General features: G+C 39.9%; 2 protein-coding genes across 2 annotated transcripts in view; one reads left to right on the top strand and one right to left on the bottom strand.

The window, feature by feature from the left end:
- Srsf12 (serine/arginine-rich splicing factor 12) overlaps nt 1-466 on the bottom strand; it is a 13,481-nt gene extending 13,015 nt beyond the window's left edge. Inside the window, exon 1 of the mRNA XM_013016639.1 lies at nt 414-466. Coding sequence (XP_012872093.1) covers nt 414-466 — 53 coding nt within the window. The remainder of the gene's footprint in view (nt 1-413) is intronic.
- Nucleotides 467-8,688: 8,222 nt separating this feature from the next.
- The window catches only part of Pm20d2 (peptidase M20 domain containing 2), a 19,987-nt gene continuing 17,006 nt past the window's right edge, over nt 8,689-11,669 (top strand). Inside the window, exon 1 of the mRNA XM_013016638.1 lies at nt 8,689-8,760. Coding sequence (XP_012872092.1) covers nt 8,689-8,760 — 72 coding nt within the window. The remainder of the gene's footprint in view (nt 8,761-11,669) is intronic.

Raw genomic sequence — 11,669 nt, 5'->3', positions numbered from 1 at the left:
AAAAAAAAAAAAAAGTCTCTCAGACTGCCCTGCTCAGGCTGGCTTTGAACCACGATCCTCAGATCTCAGCCTCCTGAGTAGCTAGGATTACAGGCATGAGCCACCCGCACTCGGCAGGAACTGATAATCTTATTTCAAAATCACCTTGTATAAATACATTTTACTCTATTCAAACTAGCCAGTCGAGTCAATTGTGAACCTGAGCTCAACCAATCTAAGCAGAGGGGCAGGACCTGATGCATTAGCAATAAATATTGGCGCAGACTGCATGTTTGCTTGCCAGATTTTTGGCTAATGGCACACCTTGCTGTGCAGAAATAAATTTTGCCTTGTTGAGACAGTTCTTTACTTTCATGTCTATTGTTGTGACTCCACTGGTTCTTGGAGAGCATATATATACATATAACAATTACTTAAGGGGAGCAATCTTGGTCTCATGAGATGATTTTCCAGGATGCAGCCTCATCATGATAAGAAATTGACCTCATTCTGGGGTGAATTGTCCTTCAAGGTTCTCTGGTTACTTTGAGGTAATTTAATTCCTTTTTTATAATGATGTTATCCTCAGGCCTACCTTTACTGGAATCCAAAGTGATTGCCAAGAGACTATAAAGAGAACAACTAAAGCAAACACAAAATAGAGACAGAGATGTCAGGTTTTCCCGCTTTTAGTTAATTTTGGTCAGTAAAAACAGTTTTGAGTACCTATTACAAATAAACTTTTTTTTTTCTTGTTGTTGGTCATGGGGCTTGAACTTGGCCTGGGCTCTGTCTCTCAGATCTTCAGCTCAAGGCAAGTACTCTACCACTTGAACCACAGGGCCACTTTCAGTTTTCTGGTGATTTATTGGAGATGAGTCTCACTTTCCTGCCCAGGCTGGCTTTGAACCGCCATCCTCAGATCTCAGCCTCCTGCATAGCTAGAATTACGAGTGAGCCACCTGCACCTGGCACAAACACACTTTCAATGGTTTGTGTCTGTGATAACATTATTAGCCTTTGGAGTTTGAGTACTTACTGAAGTTGCCTATGAGAAATCTCTATCCTTCTGTTCAGTCTACAAGGTTGAGGTTTCCTGTGAATCTGAAAGTTTTAATTACAGTACAGTAGGTTTTCTTAAAGAGTTTATGATTCTATCCTCCATTTTAATTGTTCTTTGAAATTTCCCCCATCATTTAGGACTAGCTGATATCTATCACTGGGGTTTGTACTGGAGGCCTTGTTGTTAGGTCTGTCCTGGAGAACAGTACCTCCCCCTTCCTCTTGTGAAAGACCTCACATAGCCTTACCAGAAATCACCTGCCTAAAACCTGTAATCAACTGACTGTAGATCTCCTGATTGTGATCTCAGGTTCTGAGGTTACTTCCTGAACTGCCCTGGTCACACCTTCTTCAGACAGTAAGAGGTTCCCCAGGCTCTGAGGATCACTTCCATATCTGCTGTGGTCACACCTCCCCCATTTTCCTATAAAATCCCCGCTTACCTAGTCCCTCCCTCTTATCTCTCTTCATGCCTCCACCTTTTTCTCTCTTCCTCCCTCTTCTCTCTCCACATGCCTCCTTCTCTTATGGGCCAGCAGTTTGTTCTTCCCCCCAATTAACTCTTGTCTGCCTGAACCTTGCACTTGTGAGATGTTTTACCACTTGAATTACATGCTCGAACCTTTTTGTTTTTATTTTATTTTTAAGATAAGGTCTCACTTTTGCCTTGGCTAGCTTTGGACTGAGCCCCATGAACTGGGATTATTGGCACACATCGCCATTTCTGTCTTGTCTATGGTAGTCAGAAAGAAGTAGGGAAAAGCGTTAAGATTAAAACCCTGCCTGTCTCTAGACTAAAAACCTAGAATATATGTGCAATTTAGCAAAAGTGTTGCTTTAGTAAACTCTTTTTCTTTCTTTTCTTTCCTTCTTTCTTTCTTTCTTTTTTTTTTGGCCATTCCTGGGGCTTGAACTCAGGGTCTGGGCACTGTCCCTGAGCTTCTTTTGCTCAAGGATTGCACTCTACCACTTGAGCCACAGCACCACTTCTGGCTTTTTCTGTTTTTATGGTACTGAGGAATCAAACCCAGGGCTTCATGAATGCTAAGCAAGCACTCTACCACTAAGCCACATTCCTAGCCCAGTAAATTATTTCCTTAGGTACCTAATGATACTCGTTATAAATTGCCAGAGGGTTTCCAAGGATTATACCAGTGGTTAATCTGACAGTTCTCTCTCTCTCTCAATTTCTCTCTCTCAAGCTCTCTCTCTCTCTCCCCACCCCCACCTCTATCTGTGCCAGTCCTGGGGCTTGAACTCAGGGCCTGGTTGCCTGGTTGCTGTCTCTGAGCTTTTTTGCTCAAGGCTAATACTCTACCACTTGAGCCTCAACTCCATTTCTAGCTTCTTTTGGCAAATAATTGGAGATAAGAGTCTCATAGGCTTTCCTACTTAGGCTGGCTTTGAACTGCAATTCTGGGATCTCAGCCTCCTTAGTAACTAGCATTAGAAGTATGAGCCATTGTCACCTGCCAAGTACACTGTCTCTTTTATAGCAGAGTTTAATGTAGTATTCCTCACAATAACTATTACTTTCTTAACATATTAAAACAATTACTGTATCTCATCCTTCTTAATTGGTCCCTAACACAGACTTCAGTTTGAAAATATTTTAGGAAAATCAGTGTCATGTCTCATTTAAATACTATAATTATTTCACTTTTAGAAAGTAACTAAAATTTAACATTTTTCATTGAAAACAGTTTCAAGACTGATGATATAGCTTAGTGATATATTACTTGCCTAGTTTTTTTTTGTCTGTCCTGGGGCTTGAACTCAGGGCCTGGGCACTGACCCTTGAGTTTCTTTTGCTCAATGCTAGCACTTTATCACTTGAGCCATAGCTCTATTTCTGGCTCTCTCTGTTTGTGGTACTGAGGAATCAAACCCAGGGCTTCATGCATGCTAGGCAAGCACTCTACCACTAAGCCACTTTCCCAGCCCTTGCCTAGTATGTTTGAGGGCCTCGGTTTGAATCCCAGAACTGCAAAAGAAGCAGAAGAGGAAGAAGGAGAAATCACAATTCTATAAACAATATTGCAAAAAGAAAAACAATTGTCATTTTTTCCTCACTTGTTAAAACTTGCCATAATGGACATTTAGTTTGTATGTTATGTTGATAATAGCAGCATTTGAAGTGCCTCTAATTTGGAGTCATTTTTTGCTGAAACCTGTCTGTGAGAAAATTGCTGATAGCAAGCTTACTGTTATTGACAATCTAAGTACTAAGCTAAAATCATCCTCTTATTTTCTATCAATTTTCTCACATTCTTAGTTGGCTTTCTCTTGTACTGTTCTTGTCGCTCAGAGTATTTTAAATGGAATAGGAGAAACATACTTCTCAATGTGTCATCAATAGATTTTGGAGAAAAGAATTAGAGTAGAAAATTTCTGTTTCTAGGTCATTAGTGAAATTCAAAATCCAAGGCTATCGCTAATTCTAATTACCATGGGTAACCAAGAAAGGCCAGGCTAGTTTACAGTACTGACACATGGTTATTACTCTAAAGCAATCTAATTATGTGTGTGACTATAATAACAGCCAGCTTTTTATTTCTTCAAAATGAATCAAAATGGGCTAATTATCAGATTTGTAAATCAAGGATTCAAATCATGAAAGATTAGTGTACTCAAATATGTATGAATGTATGTATATATGTTTATACATACTTCTAGATCTATCTCTCTCTCTCTCTCTCTCTATATATATATATATATAGAGAGAGAGAGAGAGAGAGAGAGAGATACACACAGAGATAGAGACAGACACAGAGAGAGAATCTTTCTGTGGCTAGCTTCAAACTCAAGATCCTCCTGTCTTAACCTCTGAAGTGCTGGGTTTACAGGTGCACCTTACCACATCTAGCAGACTTGTATATTTTAATCAGATTAATCAGTTCCAGTTTTGAGTGTCATCATGGAGAATTAGAACTGATTGAAAATTAAATTGTAGTTGGAGTAAAGGGATAAGTCTTTCCCCAACAGGTGGTGCTAGCTGTCCTCTAATGAGCTGCCCTGGGTTTACCCTTTCTTCACACGTTCCATGACACTGAAGATAAAGAGTGATGTAGGGATTTGTATGGAATATATTCAGTGCTGGCTGAACAGAACGTTCTATGATAAAAGTGTTCTATGTCTTCACTGTCCAATTCTGCACTCACCTGATAGGACCACTGAAAAATGTAAAGTCAAATTTTAAATGCTATTTGCTACCCAAGCCACATTTGAAGTACATTTGTAGTATGCACATTTGGCTCAATACAGCTCAGTTTTCTGGAAATCCAGGGGACAGAAGAACACATTAATGAGCACCACAAGGAAGCAATTAGCAATCATCCATTAGCCAAGGACAAGTACACAGAGTATTCAATGAAGACATTCAAGAAAAATATAAAAAGGAGGGAAACAAAGGAGGAGGCAACAATGCTTGATAGGAAATGTATTCATTACCTTACTCATGTAACCACTCTGAACAGTATTGTTACAATAAAAAAAAATATTAAAATTTTAAAAAAGGGAGGGAAAGTGGTTATGAGCACTGTTGGAAGATGGAGTTGGGGGTTGAGAGGGGAAAAACTGGGAGAAAATGAGGGAGGAGGTGACACTGTTCAAAAAGACATGTACTCATTACCTGACATGTAACTGTACCCCTCTGTACAACACCTTTACAATGATTTTTTTTTTTGGTTGGTCGTGGGGCCTGAACTCTAGGCCTGGGCATGTCCCTGAGCTCTTCAGCTCAAGGCTAGTTCTCTACCACTTAAGCCCACAGCACCACTTCTGGCTTTTTCTGCTTATGTGGTGCCGAAGAATTGAACCCAGGGCCTCATGCATGCAAGGCAAGCACTCTACCACTGAGCCACCTTCCCAACCCTACAATGATTTTTTTTTTAAAGATGTAATGGTCTCTCATTCTGTGGTCCAGGACTCCTTGATATGCATCATGGGGCCTTTCCTGTAGAGCCACTGGCATATGAGGAGGAGTAAGGTGGGTGTGGGAAGCAGGAGGTTGTGAAGGATAATGGGAAGCAAGAGGGCTGGGCTCATGTCCCACCATGTATGTCTGTACATCCTCATTATTCTCAGATCATTTTTTTAAAGAGATAGATCAAGGTGCATGAATCCTAAACATGTATTAAGCAAAAGAAGTGAGATGCAATAGAATATTTTCTGTTAAATTCTATTTGGGGAGGTTTGAAGCTAGCCTTAGTGGGAAAGTCCATGAGACTCTTATCTCCAATTAACCACCTGAAAACTAGAAGTGGCATTATGGCTCAAAGTGGTAGAGCGCTAGGCTTAAGCAAAAAAGCTCAAGAATAGTGCCCAGGCCCTGAGTTCAAAACCGACAACCACTACCACTAACAACAAAAACTCTATTTGGTGGGTTAGTCTTTGTATGTAGTGTGTGTGTGTGTGTGTGAGCTCTAGTACTGTGTCTTGAACTCAGGGCCTAGCTGTTGTTTCTTAGGGTTTTTTTGTTTGTTTGTTTTGTTCAAGGCTGATGTTCTTCCACTTGAGCCACAGCTCCACTTCTAGCTTCTGGTGATTAATTGGAAATAATTTTATGGACTATCCTGTCTGAACTGTCTTGGAACATCGATCCCCAGATCTCAGCCTCCTGAGTAGCTAGGATTACAGGCATAAGCCACCATTATCTGGCTGTAACTCTACTTGTAAGAAGTTCAGGAAGCAAGATAATGTGTGTAAATAGAATTCAATGTAGTGTTTGTTTTGGGGAAGTACAGATTGGTAGGAGGAACTTTCTAAGATGAAACTACTACACTTAGATTGAAGTATTGACTACACAGGTGACTATCTTTGTCAAAAATTAATCAGATTGTACACTTAGAATATATTATTTCCCAGGGTGTACATTTTTTCCTTAAAATGCTTCAGTTTTTAAAAATTAAGGTTTGGTGCAGAGGATCACCAGAAAGTAACAACAATAAGTTCTTTAAAATTTAATCTCTCCTTTCAACCAGCTGTATTAGTATACTAGCCAGTGTGAGATGATTATAGACATAATGGAGTAGTATCCTTTGCTGTGGGCTGGTGGAAGCAGAGCTACCGGGCGCAACTCTTACAGTGAGCTTCAGACTGCAATAAGAGAAGCTAAAAGACATACTTCTGTCCATTTGTCCAGACAGTGACTTCATGTGAAATGGAAAATGCCCTTTCATAAACTCTGGTTCTACCAATTGAAAAGAAATGTTAAGCCATCAGCAAGCATGGCACTATTCTAATTGCTGCATTTTGTCTTTAGTACCTGATAGAATTCTTGGATAGAATGTGTGAGTCTCTAAGTCCAAAATCTCACTACTGAGAAAAAAAAAACGAAACAAAAGTAGAAATGCTGGGGACTGTAGCTCATGGTAAAGTCTTGGATTACATTCTAGCAAAACACATACATGCGCGCGCGCGCGCGCACACACACACACACACACACACACACACACACATAGAGCATGTTTTTGGTTTCATGGTTTTGGTTTTCTGCATTGAGACAGGGTCTTACCATGAGGCCTAGGCTGATCTCAAACCTTCTATCTGTTGTCTCATCCTTCTGGGAATACAAGCATGTCTCACCATGCCTATTCATAGGTTAAAGTCATAACTCCCCATGTGACAGTATTTTGAAGGAGGTATTAAGGTTAAATGAGGTAATGGGGTTGGCTCCAGCTGGATTGGATGCATGAGAGACTGGAGGAGAGAGCAGATGATGCAGTTGTTAAATAGAGAAGGACTTTGGGAGATAGTGAAATGTATGAATCGTGTTAAGGAAACTTTACAATGCTGATTATAACCATCTCTTCGTTTCCCTTCAAAGCACTGAGGAAAATCTATAATAACCATCAGTGGTTTGAATCTAATGCATCAAGTCTGACTTACAAATGAAAATGGAATAAGACAGACACTGGAAAAGGAATCCAACTATGCACAGATGATACTTCTTCCATACATGTGAGCAAAGAGAGAGGAGGGAGGAGAGAGAACCTGGAGACACATACACCAAAATGTTAATTTTTGTCATTCACTAGTAACAGTAATAGGGATGAGATCATAAATAATAATTTTCAAATGATTTTTGTACTTTGTTGGCTTTTTCAGTTTTTATGGTGACATTATTTAAAAATATTGAAAGTCTTAGTAATGACAGATTATTGTTACTTTTGTGTGCTGCAGTTTGAACATGAGATCATGCAGGCTAGGCTAGTGTGCAGCTGATTTGTGTGTGTGTGCATGTGCACGTGCATGTGTGTGCGTGCGTGAGTACATGTGCGCATGCACGTACTGGTCTAAGGCTTGAACCGTGGGCCTGGGCACTATTCCTGAACTTTTTCTTCTCAAGGCTCTATCACTGGAGCCACAGCTCCACTCCCAGCTTTTTAGTGGTTAATTATAGATAAGAGTCTTATGGACATTACTACCTGGGTTGGCTTCAAACCATGACCTCAGATCTCAGCCTCCTGAGTAGCCAGGATTATAGTTGTGAGCCACTAGCACCCAGCAGTGCAGCTGATATTTTTGAGTACATGTATGATTGTATACTAGGTACCCTTCTAACTGATTACATGTATAGTTTTCCCTTATCTAAAATTTGTTTTCCATGGTTTCACTTACCTGAACAGTATAAAAATAGTAAATTGAAAATTCCAAAAATAAACAAGTTTTAATATAGTACAATATATAGTATATTGTTATGGTTATTCTATTTTTATCATTGATAATTTCTTAGTATGTGTTAAACTTTACCCTAGGTACTTATATACATGTTACTAAACTCAAGTTTGTTACTCAAAAAGGAAAATAGCTTGCCAGGTTCAGTGGTACATGCCTGTAACCTCAGCTGCTTGGGAAACTATTGGTAGAATGATCTTGGGCACCTTTGGAACATTGTATTTTCCTAATAGGTTTTCTAAGAAATTTCTGGTTTGCTCCCCACTTCATCTTTTATGATACTTCTCATTACTAGATCTTTACTTATTAGTTTTTAGACCACAAACAACTCTTTCTACCATCTTTTACAAAAATTTCTTTCCATACAGTGTTTTAAAGATTTTAAGCATCCTGTGATCATCTACTTACATCATTCATTTCTGCTAGCAGTTTTGAAATACATCCCACCAAAAGTTAGGGAAGTGAATCTTTAGTAAAAATAATTATTGCTTTTGTTTGTTTTATGCCAGCCCTATGACTTGAACTCAAGGCCTGGGTGTTGTCTTTGAGCTTTTTTTTTTTTTTTTGGTCGGTTGTGGGGCCTGAACTCTGGACCTGGGCACTGTCCCTCAGTTCTTCAGCTCAAGGCTAGCGCTCTACCACTTGAACCACAGTACCACTTCTGGCTTTTTCTGCTTATGTGGTGCTGAGGAATCGAACCCAGGGCCTCATGCATGCAAGGCCAGCACTCTTCCACTGTGCCACTGTCCCAGCTCTGTCATTGAGCTTTTTTGCTCAAGGCTTGTCATCTACCACTTAAGCCATAGCTCCACTTTCAGCTTTTTTTGGTACTTAATGGGAGATAAGCGTCTCATGGACTTTCTTGCTTGACTGGCTTTGAACCACAATCCTTAGATCTCAGCCTCCTGAGTAGCTACTATTGCAGGTGTGAGCCACTGGTACCCAGCTTAGTAAATATAATTATTAACCATGGAGTACACGAAGTCAAGATGCAAGCATGGCTTAATAGATCAACATCGGGATCTCTCAAAGCACCCTCAAGTAGTACTCTGATCTCAAGCTGTAGATTCTAGGCCAATAGAAGTGGTACAGCAATAAAAATTCTCCACCCATTTCTCTGAATCACAACTTTGGAGGAAGAATTTCTTATCCCTTACAAGCTGCAATGTGTATACCCCCTGTAGGGTTGTGTACAGGCCATGAGCAATCAGGGCATCAGACAAGCTTGTGTGTCCTCATTTCCAGGAATGACTGTAGAGAACAGAGCAGCTAATCTTACTGGCAAAATGGAAGGAAGCCAAAGGGAGCTGCAAGTCACCAAGCACCAGGACATTCAATGCTTTAAAATAGCTGCTTTCACTTTATGGGTCATTTGAGAAAATCAAAACAGGACTTAAAAACAAGTTGTAATAGAACGTTACCCAATGCACACAAGGATCTGCCACCGTTTTGCTTAATGTTTTTATTTTTTTTCCATGTTTACTTCTGAAACTTTAAATCCTTTCTCCCAAGTCATTCATGCCCTTAATGATTTAATTTTCTTCTAGGTACAATCACTATGCATAGGGTAGCTCACTAGTCTCTTCGTGAATAGCTGTGTCCACCTCCCCATCATATGGCCTATCTAAGTACACTTTGCTTTTCATTCTCCCATCACTCCTATTTACTTTAATGGCTTCTCCATCCACTCAACTGTTAACAATAAAACCCCAGTTATGTTTCCTCCTTTATCTCTGCTGTGCTACTCTCCCCATACACAAACATTCAATCAAGCATCAAATCAAGTTACTTGGGCTAAGGAATGTTTCAAGAATTCTTGGACTTTACAAAAGTCCCTTCTGTTTCTGTTAGTTGGTAACAATATAAATAGTAGCAGTATGCAATATTTATCTGTCCCTTTCCGTTCTTTATTACTGCCCCCACGGAAATAATATGGGCTCCATTGATGTCAGCAGGCAGAACTACAGCAGTAAAATGTATTTTAGATGAATGATTATTGCAGATTCTGCTGTGACTAGATTTACTATAGATACATTTGTGGGTTTAGATATCTATTTACACAAGTAATAACGTATGATGGCTACACTTCTCCTGTATAACACCAAGTCCACCATTTACTAACTGTGTAATCCTGGGCACTCTGTGAACTGAAGGTAAATAATCCCATTAACAACCTCATAGGTAAGGATGAGAGTTGGATATGTTAATACATGAAAAGCACTTGGAATAGTGCCTAGTGTACAGCTCTGTAAATGTCATTTGGTTTTACTCTATGAGAGCTGTGGTTTTTAGCCAATTCACTCATAGATACAGGGAGGGTTTTGTGAGAGTAATATTAAGTACAGCTGAGTGGGCCCAGGAATTAATATCATATTTATATTATGTCTGGAGGGTAGAGTTTCAAATAACGTGTTCACTGAGAAAGGCAATATTTTCAAGTTAGAATGTTCCATTTACATATAACATATAAAGTAATAAGAATAGAAGTTTATAGTCTTCCTGCATGTTAGCTTCCTTTACACTTTTTTTCAAAAGATGTATCTGACTTTTTTACATGAATATATCTTGTCTTACTCAATCCAGTTGTGGCAAATTAAGGAAGGAGATGGAAGGGTAGAAAGAGCTGAAGCTTTCAATATGTAGAAACCTTAGAATAGAAACCCCAAAAATGTTAGCACTAGTAGCATCGAAAATAGTTTTTCAGACATTCTGCCTAACTCTGGATAAAAACAAGAGTATGATATCTTCAATTTCTTCATTGGGTAATTTAAAGCCTGGTTATAATGTGAACATTAGCTGTATATATCACGTTACTTGAGTTCAGCATCGATTACAATCTAAATAAAACTAGTCATGTTTTCTTTTGAAACTACTATTCAAAATAACTTCATCTATGAAGTTAATATTAATATAAATATTTTGCTTAACTCTTTGGTTTGCTATATTTTGTGTTTTAAGTTTTTTTAATTTTTATTTTATTTGAAACAAGGTGTGGCTGTGTAGACCAGTTCTGGCCTCATACTAAAAATTCTCCTGTCTCAGACTTCTAAATGGTTTTGGATGTGTGTGTGTGTTTGTGTGTGTGTGTGTGTGTGTGTGTACTGGGGCTTGAACTCAGGGCCTAAGCTCTGTCCCTTAGCTTTGCTAGCTCAAGACTGGCACTCTGCCACTAGAGCTATAACTCTATCTCTGGAGAGAAGAGTCTGATAGTCTTTCTTGCCTGGGCCGGCTTCAAACCTTTAATCCTCAGATCTCAGCCTCCTGAGAAGCTAAGATTATTGTGTGAGCCACAGGCTCCCAGCTAAGTGGCTTTCGAGAATTAGGCACCAGAAAACCGGAAGTAGTGCCATGACTCAGAGTGGTAGAGCACGAGCCTTGAGCAATACTCTATTCAGATGGACCATAACATAGTATCTAATGCATACGGAGAGCATGCTATAGAACCCAGGTGACATTCTAAGACGTTGATTTTTATGTGAAAAGAAAAACAAAATGCATAGAATTGTGGCAGCTTTTACATAATACATCAGAAGGAAAAAGTAGGGCAGCACTGAATACTTGCGTGTATTTGGGCGAATAGGCCAGTGTTTTTGGTTCACGATGTAGATTGACACTATCTTTTAGGAACTAAAACCTTTTCACTTTTTTACTTCTTTTTCTAGAAAAAAAATCAGTCATAAGGTATTTTTCAGAGTTATTCGTTTCGGCTGCTTTGGGAAATAAACAATACGGGAAAGTTAATAGTCTTCGGAGCACGCACACGCATCCATCCAATCCCCAGGCTCGTCCCACGCCCCGCCCCGCCAGCTTCGGAGTACTACTCGCGGAGCTGTGGGCGCCCGGCCTGGGGAGGAGCCCGGGGCCTGGGGAGGAGCCCGGGGCCTGGGGAGGAGCCCGGGGCCTGGGGAGGAGCCCGGGGCCTGGGGAGGAGCCCGGGGCCTGGGGAGGAG

This window comes from Dipodomys ordii, unplaced genomic scaffold (genome assembly GCF_000151885.1).
Source record: "Dipodomys ordii isolate 6190 unplaced genomic scaffold, Dord_2.0 Scaffold32, whole genome shotgun sequence".
NCBI lineage: Eukaryota > Metazoa > Chordata > Mammalia > Rodentia > Heteromyidae > Dipodomys > Dipodomys ordii.
This window is presented reverse-complemented; position numbering and strand designations above follow the sequence as displayed.